This window comes from Triplophysa dalaica, chromosome 6, assembly GCF_015846415.1.
Source record: "Triplophysa dalaica isolate WHDGS20190420 chromosome 6, ASM1584641v1, whole genome shotgun sequence".
In the NCBI taxonomy this organism is placed as follows: domain Eukaryota; kingdom Metazoa; phylum Chordata; class Actinopteri; order Cypriniformes; family Nemacheilidae; genus Triplophysa; species Triplophysa dalaica.
Window position 1 is genome coordinate 15,278,509 of NC_079547.1, and position 15,044 is coordinate 15,293,552.

Below are 15,044 nucleotides of genomic sequence, written 5' to 3' on the forward strand. Positions count from 1 at the left end.
GCTAACGGCTGCTGTTGTCTTGGGCTACCAAGGAAGGAAAATATTGACTTTCCACAAATTCAATCTGACTGTCCTTTAGCCATAACTACACGCGGATGTCCGAACATCACAATCATTTAATCCTTCAAGTATTTGTTGCCGTGTTATTTGTCAGGGCACTGTAAGGTCAATTTTTAAAGTCAAAGCTTGGACACTTAACCATGAACTGTCATCAGCTTCTGTGATGCGGAGATGTTGTTCTGACTTTTTAAATCTGAATTGGAGAAAAGGGTCTGGTTAAAATCAAGATCATGACGACTGTAATGACTGAAGTAATTTGACGATACCTTAAAACTGAAGAAAAAAAAGTCTAAATCAATGATTATATAACTGGAATTTTGTTTGTTTGTTTGTTTTAAATGACATTCCTCATAACATTTTTATATCGAATCAATGACCTTGTGAACTTCTGTTGAAACAAAAATCCTTTTTGAAACAAAAATGTACCACCATGACAACAGCATGCTACAGAAACCCCTTAGGCCCTTAGCAACAAAAAATGTACTTTCAAAGAATAAATATATGCTGGGTAAAAGAAAAGCTGCATTCTACATGATAGAATGGGATTCTCCAGTGGTATTAAAATCCCAGCGGGGCTTTACAACTCCAGAGAGCTTTGCAAAGCAATTTATCACATGTATAATTTACAAAATATTGTAGGAAAGAGAGAGTTTACTGTAAGCCAATAATTTTATCAAATTAAAAATGCATTTGCTGAATTAATATGGGTGTATTTTGATGTATTTTGATAAAGTACTCGATTTTATTAGAAAATGTTATTACAACTTTCATTACCTTCTTATGCATGCAAAGTAAGAAATCTTAGAACCTCATTGCTATTGATTTCTGGCACAGACCTATTGGCATAAGTACAGCAGAGCATCAGACTGCCAGATAACCATTATGTGCATTAGCCAGTTGTGTGGTTTTGAAATAATCGTTGGGTCTTCAAAAACCTGCTAATGGATTGCTATTTTTGTTCTTCTTTTAGATAGAACATAATGTCCCTTTGATACCTGTAAAAATCTTTTACGCTTTTTTAAAAGAAAATGAATACATGCAATTTATCTCCTGTATACTGCTGTTATAAGTTTAGGATCACTAAAACATACACTTACTCTTCTTTATTTATGTTTTCGAGCATTTTAGAATAGCACAATTGTAACTGTGGGAAATAAAAATAAATTAAATATTTGAGCATCTACAAAGTAGTCAACCTTTGCCTATAGAATTTTCAAATTCGCACATTTGGATTTTTATCTTCTGGCTTCTTGGGGTCTCTTGAGCCATTGAGAGAGAGAGTTCTGCCAACAGAAGTCCGAAACGCTGGAGCGTCACGTGACTCATGGAGGCTTCAGATTCTCCAGGAAGTTATGTTTTCTCTTTCAATGCTTTATTTCTTAAAAAAATATTTCTTAAATGTCTTTAAATGGGTTAAAAGTTTACCTTAAATGGTCTGTTTAGTCGCAGCTCTATGCGTTACTACTATTGAGAGCCCATGTCATGTGATTCATGGAGACTTCAGATAGTTCCAGGAAGTTATGTTGTCTCTTTAAAGGTTTTATTTATTTCATTTTTATTCATTAAATGGCTTTCATCTTTAAATGGGTTAGAAGTTTACCTCAGTTGGTTTGTTTAGTCACAGCTTCATGCGTTACTGTAACTCCCGGTGAACTATTGAAACCCGACTCTCTCTCTCAATGGCTCTGTGGGTCTCAACCACAGCATTGATAGGAAATTTACATCTATGCTTGACCCCTGGCTTCTTTTTATTCATTTAAATTCAAACAAAAATATATTTTTCTAATGATAGAGATTGATACATGGACACAAATATGTTTTTGTATACAAATGTTATTTCAAACATACACCTTGAGATTAAAGGATTTTTCAGATCACAATAACATTCTGGTAAAGTGATCCTAAACTTTTGATCGTTTTTTCGAGGTGAACTTGACCAGAGGGCATGTTGTCATAATTGCTTTTATCAATTACAGACATCATTTCATGATGTGACTTTAAACATAACGTTCCTGTAATCATTTATAACTGAGTACACAATTTTTCAGTATGTACAGTTCAATAAAGTTACATTAATGAGTCATCCCACCCAGTTTCATGTGAGCTCTTTATTTTATTGGTTAGAAATTGGAAATTTATCAACAGAGACAAAGTATTTCAATGAGAGCCAAATAAGAATCAGGATTATTCTTGTACCAAGCAGTGAACGATCAGTAAGAAAGTTCAGTCAAAATGTTTTAACAAAATTTCATATTCGAACACACATTGTTTTCCAAAACAAAGAATTTAGCAATTACTAACACAAAGCTTGAACCCCCCAAATTTTGCTAATTGTGCAAAATATAGGGGGCTTACAGTAACAAAAGCACTTTGATGTACCCCTCCCCGATCAAATTATGATAATGCCATAAAACACAGTCAATCCCAACAGACAGAAATCACAGACTGCACAGAATCGAATAATGATGTACTTTAGAAGCACCAATACAAGGCAAGCATATCTGGCCTGGAGCAGTTAAAAGACGAGTCAAACACTCACAAGCATATGCAAACATTTCTTATCAAAAACACACAAGCAGAGCCACGACCATCTGTTGATACAAGCTTAATGACAGCTCTGGCTGTGAACCAGGTCCAGAAACTGACACAGGGTCTTGTCTTACAACATAAATAAATGTAAAACCCATAATACATACATGAAACCTTGTTTTTAAAACACTGACCTGACACGCTTTTGATTTGGCATCTTTCATTACAACATTCGCTGATGGGTATGACCCAAAATATGATTTGCTGGTGGCTTTGCATGCAAACGTTATCCGGCAGCTCTTATTGCATGCACATATACAATAAATTATTATTTACAGATAAATCAATGGTTCATTTTGAAAGCACTCACATCTCTCGCTGTGTTCTAGACTGTAGTTGCACTTATGTTTGATGAACGTGCCTTTAACACAGTCAGACACATTTCCGATTCCATTTCAGAATCCATTTCGAATTTCTCAGTCTGTCTTGGACTCCAGCACACCATACATCGGAATTTTTAACCTTTCTATATAAAAGAAAATCAGATTAGATGCCCTTGGCAACATAAATACACCGATAAGTACAGTTGTATATTTGATAAGAACATAGGAAACCACATTCATATTTATAAATAGAAAGCACTGAATAGTCACAAGGCAGACCTTGTTTCTTCGTCCAGGGCGTCTAATTTAGCATTGAAATATTATGCAATCCTTTTTTCCATTGCTGTGTTCACAGTGTAAGCAAGTTAAACTCGACTAAAGGCCGTAACTCACATTAATTTCATTATTTCTTCATGTTCTCGCATGTCTAATTCATTAGAGCTTTCTCATTTTTTCCTCTGGAACTGCCTGGGAACAAAAGAAGTAACGATTCCTGTAAAATTCATTTACAAAAAGTATTCTGCTTCCTCCAGACAACTGCTGCGGTGTAATTCTGATCCCCATTCCAGGTTTTGCTCTAATGTTCTACCTGGTTTTCTGGATTCGCTTACAGACCTTTTAAAATGGGCCATTTCTAAGCACCCTTTACGAATTTTCTTGTTCCGAATGTATTTACTACTCACTTGCCCTGACCTCTAAGAAAGAAAACCAAAGGCTTATTTTTATTTACAAAACACTGCTCTTATATTTTCCTCCCTCATTTTCGTTTGATCTGCGGGGTGTGTCATTGGTGCAAACATTTTCAGTATCCTGTGGATTTCAGCGGGTTTCAAAGAACCGAGGATGGAAGGGTATCTAAGAAAAATAATCTATGAAGTCAGAGCTTTTAAAACAGGAATGAGATGGTAGACTTGACTAATTAAATAAATAAATGAAGCATCATTTTAAAGTAAAGTGTAAACACTTACATCAGGATTAATAGCACCATGCTGTTCACATTGTTCTTTGGACATACGATTGAAGAAACAGTTTGGGATGAAACATGATAGAACCATGAACTATGTTTTTTTACGTCAGCAAAAATACATTACTTTACTTTTCACCCATGAAAATAACCCACAGCTCAGCAGAACAGGGCATTCTGTAACTTCAACTGTTTACAACCTTACAATAAGGGTTGTATTTTTTATCTAGTAAATGCATCAACTACCATGAACAAGCAATGACTAATATAGTTTTTCAGCATTTATTCATCTTTGTTAACGTCAATACAATTGTTCATGTTAGTTCACGGTGCATTAAATATGATGCATAAATACAGTAATGCAACTGAAGCGCCTAATTTAAAACAGGTTCATCATCTGTATCATTTGCAATATTTAATATACTGCATGCCCAGTTATAATTGAAAACCTTTTTCTTTGGTTTATAGTTTTGTCAACAAAAAAAGGTAAAACCTCAGTCAGAAAAGTTATTAATGTCTCAACCTCTTGTAATATGACATCATATCCAATAAGAAAAAGTATCTGGCCTCCTGACAGCTATGGTTCACCATAGGAATCACCATCTGAGTTTTAAATACCATATTTATGATAAAGACAGCTCCTATAATAAGCTATTGAAATATCAAGAACATTGCAGATAAACAGATGCGGTACCCTGAGGCAATTGCTGTGCACATCGTATTTGGTTTGGCACTTTGAAAGGGGACGTTCAAAGGCCAGACTGCCCTTCACCAAACTGTTTACATCACTCTCGAAACCAACCTAAAATATACATAGCCACAGGTGAGAGGCATTGAAAGGTGCACGTAATACAGAGCAAATTGTAGTTCTCGGTTTTTGAGCTTTAAAGAGCAATGTGCTCTTCAGTAAAAATGTAAATGAATAAGAGCAGGAGCTCCGAGAAGTGAATTAAAGACCATTCAATGTTTTTCTGCAAGTGCAAAATGGACAGCTCTGACACTTTTATAATAAACCATAAATGAAAGAAATATTTTTCGTGTGATTGGCATATAAATATGTTTTGCTATACAATGCCAACACAGGTTTTAAACAATTTTCAACAAACTCCATGGGAGTTGGAATACATCAATTTCTGATTTTGCTTTTATTAAGCCAAGTATAATTTACAAATATTGCTGTTCTAAATGCCTTATTTGTCAGGTCCTGCCATTGAGTTTTACTTCAAATAATGCAAATTGAGTTACCATCTACAAAATCCCTTTAAATGTATTGACTGTGACAGGTCAGTCAGCTACACAAGAGTGAAGCGTTTGGATGTGACTTCACTCTGAATTAGTTGATCTATAATGAAGCCTACTCACTGTTCCTCATTCCCCCCATTCAGGTTACAGTTCTCCATGTTTAGCGAATGTTTCTGAACATTATCACTCTGAATGGGCTTCTTATTCAGGACATCCAGAGACTGGGTTTCCTTCTGGCCCTCCAATGAACACCTGGATACTGCACTGGCCACCTGGCAGAACTTCCTCAAAAGAATCTCTCTCAGAAGCAGGTAAACCCACGGATCCAGGATCTGATTGAGTGAAGCCAGGCGTATGGCTGTGAGAAAAAAGTTGCAGTCCATCTGTAAGTCCTGGCTGGGTAAGAGAGATACAGCAGCAGACTTGCAGTGATGGGAGGAGGTGTGGGTTGAGATCATCTTCAACATAAGGATCTAAAAAATGCAAAACATTTATGAGCATATTATATTCATTGTTTATGAGTGCTTTTTAAGTTACCTTTGAGTAATACATGCAAGTGTCAACCTTACGATGAAAATATCTATTTTTACCAAAGGTTTTCACCATACTGATACCTCTCATGTCAATGATTGGTGGTTTAAATTCTCATGTGAAGTCTCAAAGTTTTCAAAGCATTTATTTTTGTTTTTAAAGCATTGTTTTCCATAGTCAAGTAATTGTCAAATTCATAACTGAATTGTAATCCATAACAGTCCATATTCCTCATAAATGGGCACATGAAAAAATTGGATAAAATAACTGCTTTATGAAGAGCCATTCCTTCTCCATTCGTTGGGTATTATTATTTGTGCGTTTTAATTCACAGAAATCCTACTCATGTGGTATTTTACTGATATCTGGACTCTATCAACAGGGGTTTGGTAAAACATAAAGAGATGATTCAAAACATTGGTAAAAATACATTCTCTGAGTATTTATAATCCAAGTTTTGAGTAAAAATGTGACATCCATAACACTGAATTTGCCCTGTTTTAGTTAACTGTATGTTTTGTTGATACTATGTTTTGTAGTATGGAATTCAAGTTATTAAATTCAGTTTATGTTTAATCAATTTCTGTGTTCCTTAAACTACCATCAATAAGAGCAGAAATGTCAAAGAGTTTGCAAATTCGATCTGGGACTAGCTATTACATAACTAGAAAAAAACAACAGTTTGACAGTTATGCTTCCTATTTTTTTTCTCAATATATATATATATATATGTTATAATAATAATACTGTTATACTATAATGTTGACCTCCTGAGGCCACCTTTACTTACAGTTCACAAAAAAAATCATGAATTCTGTCCCAAACCTATACATTTCTTTATTTGGATGAACACAGATAGAAGTGTTTGGATTCATGCTTGTAACCAAACAGTTCTTGGACCCGCTTGACTACCACAGTAGGAAAAATTACAATGATAGTGAGAAGTGCCCCAGAACTGCTTGCTGTCCTACATTCTTCAAAATATATAATTTTGTGTTCAACCGAACAAAAAAAAAGTAATTTACCTACTTTGGTAGTCAGTGTGGTCCAATAACTGTTTGATTATAAGCATTCCTCGAAAAATATCTTTCTCTGTGTTCATCAGAACAAATAAGTTTATACAGACTTGGACCAACTAAAGTAAATGTTAGTGAGTAAATGATGACAGATGATTATTTTTGGGAAAACTATTCCTTTAAATTCATATAAAGTAATGCAATTTAAAGAAAACATGTTTTCTGGCACTACATCAGATTAAATTGCACTGACACTGCATCCGTACATGTGATAACTACAGTAAGTGTATCTGGAAAAAGCTGATAAGATACATACCAGTAGAGGTGACCAACACGTCAACAAAACACACATAATGCCCATCAACTGAATAACAGTCTCTGTTGTTAACTTCTCCCATTGCTTGGATGCTTGGGTTGAGCTTGCCTTTGCTTTGCAACGTGCAACCAATGCACGGATGGTCACAACATTACAAGACATAGTAACGAGCAACGAAAATACGCCGAGCGCAGCAAAAGTCGTGGCAAAAAACGTATTTCCCGTTACGTCCTTGTCACCCGTACTTATGAAACACCAAGTGCCTGGCCACTGCAAAGTATATTGTCCAACGCCTGCAACAGGCAACAAGGCAAAGAGCAAAACCAAACACCAAATAATGACCAGAACTTGTTTGGTCAAGGAGGTTTTCATGTAATGCGAGTACCAGTGAGGGGCAGTGATGGCCAAGGCCCTCTCGATGGCCATGGCACTTGCTAAAAAGAGCGGACACAAACCAAAAGTGGTCATGCACACCCCAAAGAAGGCGCACAGACTTCCCGACGAGTCCACCCGTTCCCATGTCAGATCTGCTCGGTACACAGAAATGACTATTGGTGTTGTGAGCACCTGGCCGAACAGGTCAGTTAACGCCAACGACCCGATGCAAAGTAGAAAAGACTTCTTTCTTTTGTTTTCCTTTCTTCTGTACGCATTATAAACTAGCAGCATTGCGAGGGAGTTCCCGACCATTCCAGTCACCATCATTATGATGGGAAAAAACACGGATACAAATCCACAGCTGGCACTCTTTTCGGTGCTGTCCTGTAAAGATTTGGAGACGTTGGAATCCAACATAACGGTTCCTGCAGAAAGATTTTGTGGCGGAATATCTGAAGGCTGACATTTAGATGTCATCCTTTTCAGGGAGCTCGTTCATGGCCCCAGTAGCCTTTGAAACAGGTGAAGTCTTCACTTCTGGCTCACTTTCTGCGCTCTGCTGCTCGAGAGCGCTCAACGGGTGCGCGTTATAAACCCAGAGGCGGGACCCTTATGGAAATGTAAGACATGCTTAGAAAGACAATAGAGAAGATTGGAAAACCTCGAAGCATTAAATTGCTAAAACACGAGAACATGCACTGTTGCTCGTTTTCGGGTGATTTATTTCATTTCTGCTGTTCGGTGGACTGTCAACGCTACGGGCACATACGTTTCCTGCGTATCTAACAAAATATGTAACAACCACACGTTTCATTATAACCGAAGAAACACGAAGCTTAATAAACACAAGTGTCACCAAAAGTTGTAATTATGCATCATCGAGTAACATCTGATTTTGAACGCAACAGGTGCCACCTAGCGCACGAGGAAAGACTCTTCATTTATCTGTCCGCGTGATGCAGGTGCATTAGTGCAAAATGAAATTATAGTGGACCTGCAGAAAACAATATTTCTGAAGGTTTCAATGTATCTTTCACGGTATCTATGACCGTAGGCCACACGCATATGACGCAAACACGTAAGACAAAAGAAACAGCACACCATTATGCTTATCCATTGGTTTAGCTTGTTAAGTTCTAAAAATCTCTAGAGAAACAAAACATGTCAATGTATACAATAAATAGCAAACACAAACTTTCAGATTAACAGTGTTTATTTATGTTGATTACATGAATGTAATTTTAAATGACAGTAAGACATTTTTATGTGATATCAATTTGTTGTCTGGAGAGGATGTGGGGTCAATTATTTTATGCTACATGTTCCAACCTTGATTTACAGACCGTGGTAAATGTTAGCAATACTTTGTATCCATTTCACAGTATTCTACTATTGATTAATCAAATTTAGAACAAAAGTTTAAAAAAAGACAACAGAAAAAGACACTGAAGGTAAACCAAAACACATTCATATCATTTCATCTTTCTGTTCATAAGAGAATCCCAACATGTATTAAAACAAACACACAAAAAACATACTTACCTTTAACACACAATTTGATGAGGTTATGTTACACCTCAGAGCTCTTTATAACAGTTAGACGCTGGATTTTTTGATGTTATGTAATTTAAGACAACATTTCTAGTGGGTTGTCCCACATCATAAAAAAAAATCTTGTATCATTAAATCAACATCGATGTGTAGTTACTTAACTGGATGTTCAAGAGATTAATAAATCTTCTGTATAATATAATCTGCATAATTTCCTTCAAAAATGATGATGTCCAGAAGATATGTGCCATTTATACAGTTACAGACTTAAATGTTTTTCTATAAACTGACTGACACTACAGTTATATTATTCTGAGTTCTATTGTTCAGGGATTTGGCCACACGTTTAAAAAGAAGGCAGTAACGTATGTGAACAGAATTTTTGATGGAAATTGCTAATAGGAACAGTTGGGAAACGGCAATAGCATAAATCATGAGTTGGAAAAACAACATGCAGTTTTAGAAAGTTTTGTGTCTTTTGTTAATCATTTCTGCTTTGAGCTTGAGCCAGAGTGGGATGATCCAGGTGAGCCTCTGCACCTACAAAGAGACAGAAAGAGGGGAAAAACCATGACCAATTAAATGATTTGGTTCAAGAACACACAAACCAATTTGAAAACAGTACAGAAACATTGTGAAGCACAGTTTTTAACAAGATCTTTAACACTTTGAGAGACCACTGTTTAATGCGAAAGGACGCCTGGTATCCAGGACACCTTTTTTACACCACAGAAACCCAAACCTTTCAGACGAGTGTGATCGAGAACGTCTTTTTTTGCGGTCCCCAGAGGACGACCTGGAGCGACTCCTCTTTTGGCCTCTTTCAGGCGATGAAGAAGGGGAGCGAGACCTCTTTCTTGGAGAAACAGAGCCTTTTCCAGATCTGGAGCTGGATCTTTTAATGGGGAACAAGTAAGCATTCCCATAAAGTCAACACATCTCTACATAGATTGCTACATCAACTCTACCACAAGGACTGAACTTTAGAGGAAAAAATACACCCCCTCCCAAGGTAAACACTACAGATTAAATAACACTTAGGCTGAAGGTCTGACAGGCCTAAACTTTTCAAAAGTTAAAGCAAGAACTGTCAGCGGCTCAGTAAAGCTTGACTGTAAAATGCCTGCTACCAGAAAATAGATCTTTGTGAAGTTGAAAAATAAAGTCTCTAAGACGCCTACACATACGTCAAAAAGCAGTTCAAAACATTAACAAAGAGATAAAAGTACATCTCAAGGCTAAACTGCTTTCTATGGCAACTTCATCTCATAGTCATAAGTGTATGATGGTGATCAAACTTTGTTTAGACTCAGGAGGACATAGAGTACACTACAACCACTGGCAGCTCATACACACACTCTCTCTCCTGGAGAGTGCATGTGACCTCATTCACCTGGAGTTGGACCTGGAACGTGATCGAGACCTGGAACTTGATGAGCTTCTGGACTGGGATCTGCAAAAAAGCGACATCAACAAAAAACAAAATACCACTAATGTCCCTTTTTTTCTATGAAAGTTGAAGAGCCTTTGATGAAAACATGATATAGCAGTCAACCACACAACTATCAAATACAAGTATTCAACACTAGAGAGATATACAAGACTAAAGGTAACAAAGTCAGAGTGGGGAGAATTTTTGGCATTTCGGCAAAGAGGTTTGCATCAATGGTTTTAGGACTGCCATTATTTGCATACTAAATCAATTTTACTGTTTTTATAGCAAATTCCTACTCAATGTATACAAAACCTTACACCTTATAGAGCTGCTATTAAGCAGGGCCAAGTGAAAACTATGAAACGCTGCATTATGCATTTAAACAATCAAATATGTTAATCGTGTCAAAGTACAACACTGATAATTAAAGCTAAAGCAAAAAAATGTGCTCTGAGTATCAGGCATGCTAATTCTATGTAAGCCATTATAAGCAAATTGCATAGATTTTACATTTTAACATTAAGGAAAGAAGGTCATGTCAGATTTAAACAACTGAAAAAAAGATATACTACAAGGTAGCAAAGAGAAATTAAACATTTAAACATATTCATGTGATGAGACTTGAATAAAGATTTGAGCTGATACTGACATTTTGCCTGGAGTTACCCTTGACCTGTACCCTTTTACCTGGACCTAGACCGGGAGCTTGAACTAGACGAGCGAGACGATGAACGCGATGAGCCCGACTGACTCTCTTTCTTCTCTTCACTAGCATCTAAATCATACTTGGACAAATCTTCATCTTCATCGTCCTCATCCTAACAGTCAAAAAAAGATTTGTGTGTTCATACATAGAAATCTTAAAAGGGCTAGTTCTGTCATGAATTACTTTGTAGTTTTTCCCAACCTGTGAATTTTTTCTTGTTTGGTTGAACACAGAGAAAGATATTTGGGCGGATGCTTGTAAACAAACCATTATTGGACCCCACTGACTACCAAAAGTAGGAAGAATTAAAATGGTTGTCAAACGTGCCCCAGAACTGCTTGTTGTCCTAAATTCTTCAAAATAGTTTATTTTGTGTTCAACAGAACAAGAACTGTTTGGTTATAAGCATTCTTACATATATCTTTCTCTGTGTTAATCAGAAAGAAATGTATACAGATCTGGAGCAACTTGAAGGTAAGTAAATTATGACAGAATTTTTATTTAGGGTAAACAATTCCTTTAAGCCCTATATTATCTTTAGAACTGCCCAAACTGTGTCAGTATAGAATTAATGGTGGTGAACTCATGAGATGTGACGGATGACTTTGTCTCAATGGTAAAATCTAAAAATGGTTAATAACTGGTTAAAAAATATCTTACATCTAGTTTGTATTTCGATAGATCCCCATCTTCATCCTCTTCATCCTCTTCATCATCGTCCTCAATTACTTTAGCAACTTTGACAGGTTCCTCTTTCTTTTCAGTGTCCTTTTTGCTTTTCCCACGAAACTTTTTCTTAATGCGCCCAAACTGAAACAATAATTTATGCGTCAATTTGATTTCAAGTCATGCTAATCATTTCTGAAACAGAAGATGACTAAAAAATGTAAATGTAAAATTGTATCTGTTCTTTTAGTTAACGTGCAAACAAACCTCATCGTACTCGCCATCAGATTCCTCTCGCTCTTTGTATTCCAAGTCTTCCCTCTCATTGAATCCTCCGCCATAGCCTGACAAAGTCATACATACATCCAACATTTAACTCAACTAAAATATTAATAAACCACATCAAGTACGGCTCTCTTTAAGAAGAACATCCAAAACAACACCGACTATTGCCACAGTAATATCCACATTTTTATTTATCACAATTTGATTCTTTTGATTTGACTTAACCATCAAAAGTGTATAAATGAACAGACTTAAAGGCTTGATAAACGCATAACTAAGATTAATTAAACATGCAACACACGAATGAAGCATGCAAACATTCATGCCATTTCATGTACTTTTTACAATAGTTTGCAGTATATACAGTATACTATATTCAGTTTTGAACCTGGACAAGATCATACCTGTTCTTTCTTCCAGTTTGGCATATTTAGGCGTGTTACACATGTTACACTCTGATCGTCTTGCCCAGTTTACATTGCCACACCTAGAATAACACACCCAAGCAATAGTGTTACATTTGAATAACTTTGCATTCTAGCATAGTAAGTCTCAAACTCCTACAGGACAAAAAAGTTCTTAAACAAAGAGTTCATATTAAACCAAAAAGAGAAATTTTGTGAGAAAAACTGCTTGTCCCCCAAAGATTCTTTAAATGTTAGAGTGTAACTAATGTCTATTATTCGGTACTTTTTAACAGTTCAGAATACCATTGAGACAAAATGATTTTAACTTTTGATTTTTGACACTATACTGTTCTCCCAACTAAATAAGAATGTCCGGAACATAAAAAATATGATTGCTAAAAAAATTGTAAGGCAAAATTTGCATTGGTAACGCTCGATAAAGACGTCTGCTAAATGACTTAATGTACATTAACTTTCTGGCATTTGAGTTATGCGTTACATGTCTGGGAAAAGCAGAATAAAATATTATAATTAATATTATTAATATTCAAATATAACAGCCATTTCACACCACAGGGGTAAGCAGCGCATATTTTTTTCAAGCACATTAACAAATGAGAACATTCATACCACACGCCTGAGCAGCTCTTGCTCACGGAGCAGAAGCGGCGCATAAGCAGCGGCGCATAAGCAGATGTGCAGCGATTTTTTTGGCGGCGAGTCTATTTTTGCTTAACACTCTTCCTACGTGCTGCTCAGGCTACGTGCTGCTCACACATGTAGAATGAAAGGAGCGTAACAAGTCAAAAAACATTTCACAACAATACCCACGTTTTGCACTGCCAGTCATTTGCACTAAAGAGTCCTCTGCTCTTCTCAGCCAGGGTCTTCCCAATCTCTGTTCCCCCTGCTTTCATCATCTTTGCTTCAACTGTTTTATCTGTTAAAAGCAATTATGGACGCATTTGAGCACTCAATGTGGGTGTACCCAATGCATTTTAAACACACATTTTAAAGGGGTCATTAATCTGTGTGTTTGGTGTGTTATAAGTTGCCCATACATGTATTAGACACTTAAACTGCAAAAATGAAAGTGTTGGAACAAGGCTGCATTCTATCTAAAAGCAAATGCTCACCCAGACCTGACTGAAACGCCTCGTGTAACCACACCCCCACAGATGTCAGTTCATGGTATGATTTGACAAAGACCGCCCAAATGTATATGCAAGTAAGATGGGCATTCCTGTCAGTTCAATTGCTTTGTTCAAAACATGGTGAGAGACGTTACATTTCCGTCACACGCTTGCAGTTTTCGACCAATCACTACCCACTGGTCAACTAGCCAATCAAAGCACACCACGATTTTCGCGATGAGCTTTGTAAAAATCGGCGCGTTTCAGAGAGGCGGGGCAAAAAGGAGATACAAACATGCAGGGTATGTGGAAATACCGCACGTTTGAACCTTAATATAATAATATTCTATAATATTCATTTTTAAGTCGTGTCATATTACCCCATTAATAAATATAAACATGAATTTTGATGTGAATCACTTACCCCTGCCGCATCTGTTACAGCTCGTTCTTCTAGCAAAGTTGACATTTCCACATCTAAGATTAAAAACAGGGGTAATATTAGCATTATATCAGATTACACCTTGCAAAAAACTCATCACAGTAAAACATTAGACATTTATTAGACAACTTTCATTAATAAAGGATACTTCATTAACAGCACAAAGTAACGTTAGCACACTGGAAACCACAGCATCAGAAAAACCAATCCCTCAACCAACGAATTATGAGAGATTAAAACATAACGTTAATAATAATCTCCCAAAAAGTTAATTTGGTGTTGGTAATCCTTCAAAGATATGGACATCTTTTATTTGATTTCTGAAGAACAATGTTTGTAGGCCCATGCTAGGGACTTGTGCTAAAGCTAACAGAAGGCTAGGCTAACATGAGCGTGCAAGTTTCTCCCAACCATTCATTGTCTCTTACGTTTAAGGCATTTAAGTCGTAGATAAATACTTATATTTAAACACGTGTTTTCTTAATAAATCATACGTATCTTACTTTTTATCGGAACAAACCCAGTCACCGTCGCTAACGCGAAAACTCTTTCCTGACGACATATTCGTCCTCTCGACTGCACGCCACGATCCAGCAAAGATGATAGCGAGAACACTTTACGAATATGAATATGTGCTTACAGCACCAAAACTACCGAGTTTAAACCTGAGAGCAAAAACGACACCATTAAGTGTGTAAAAGCGTATGTGGGTCAGACAGTAACACACCGACTACCGTGAACGAAAGCGACACGTGGGTTGCGTTCAAAGCTCAGTGAGCTCCCTACGTAGACAGCCATTTGGGCAACACGAGTGCGTTCCGTAAGTAGGGTGCTCACTAGATTTGAAACACATTCACAAACTTTTGCTTTTTAACCGGATCTTGATCTATAGTCCAGACGAGACTGAAACCACATTAGATTTATTTCTAAAATCTTTGTCTAGCCTAAATCGTGTTATATAAACTCGAAACGCCCCTAACTGCTTTGTATAGGCCACACG

General features: G+C 36.7%; 2 protein-coding genes across 4 annotated transcripts; both read right to left on the bottom strand.

The window, feature by feature from the left end:
* Positions 1–2,149: 2,149 nt before the first annotated feature.
* On the bottom strand, positions 2,150–8,180 carry ptger3 (prostaglandin E receptor 3 (subtype EP3)). Of its 2 annotated transcripts, none has more exons than XM_056749640.1 (3): positions 7,042–8,180; positions 5,299–5,651; positions 2,150–3,440 (listed from the first exon to the last, which is right to left on the bottom strand). In XM_056749640.1, the coding sequence occupies exons 1-3, from the start codon at positions 7,894–7,896 to the stop codon at positions 3,419–3,421; spliced, it is 1,230 nt and encodes a 409-aa protein (XP_056605618.1). In that variant the 5' UTR covers positions 7,897–8,180; the 3' UTR covers positions 2,150–3,418. The 2 variants fall into 2 exon arrangements, with proteins under 2 accessions (XP_056605618.1, XP_056605617.1); XM_056749639.1 differs by having other exon boundaries at positions 2,150–3,115; positions 7,042–8,176.
* A 434-nt stretch (positions 8,181–8,614) lies between these two features.
* On the bottom strand, positions 8,615–14,833 carry zranb2 (zinc finger, RAN-binding domain containing 2). Of its 2 annotated transcripts, XM_056751185.1 has the most exons (10): positions 14,548–14,832; positions 14,027–14,079; positions 13,301–13,409; positions 12,467–12,549; positions 12,045–12,121; positions 11,772–11,921; positions 11,093–11,223; positions 10,364–10,423; positions 9,713–9,865; positions 8,615–9,510 (listed from the first exon to the last, which is right to left on the bottom strand). In XM_056751185.1, exons 1-10 carry the CDS (start codon positions 14,604–14,606, stop codon positions 9,456–9,458), a joined length of 930 nt encoding a protein of 309 aa, XP_056607163.1. In that variant the 5' UTR covers positions 14,607–14,832; the 3' UTR covers positions 8,615–9,455. The 2 variants fall into 2 exon arrangements, with proteins under 2 accessions (XP_056607163.1, XP_056607162.1); XM_056751184.1 differs by having other exon boundaries at positions 8,615–9,865; positions 14,548–14,833.
* Positions 14,834–15,044: the final 211 nt, after the last annotated feature.

Coding starts and splice junctions, on each gene's coding strand:
- ptger3 (XM_056749639.1), bottom strand. CDS start 7,896: ATGACATCTAAATGTCAGCCTTCAGATATTCCGCCACAAAATCTTTCT. Junction 5,652..7,041: donor CGTGTTGGTCACCTCTACTG/GTATGTATCTTA, acceptor TGCATTTTTTAG/ATCCTTATGTTGAAGATGAT. Junction 3,116..5,298: donor AATGGGGGGAATGAGGAACA/GTGAGTAGGCTT, acceptor TCTTTTATATAG/AAAGGTTAAAAATTCCGATG.
- zranb2 (XM_056751184.1), bottom strand. CDS start 14,606: ATGTCGTCAGGAAAGAGTTTTCGCGTTAGCGACGGTGACTGGGTTTGT. Junction 12,550..13,300: donor AATGACTGGCAGTGCAAAAC/GTGGGTATTGTT, acceptor GTGTTATTCTAG/GTGTGGCAATGTAAACTGGG. Junction 12,122..12,466: donor CAAACTGGAAGAAAGAACAG/GTATGATCTTGT, acceptor TGACTTTGTCAG/GCTATGGCGGAGGATTCAAT.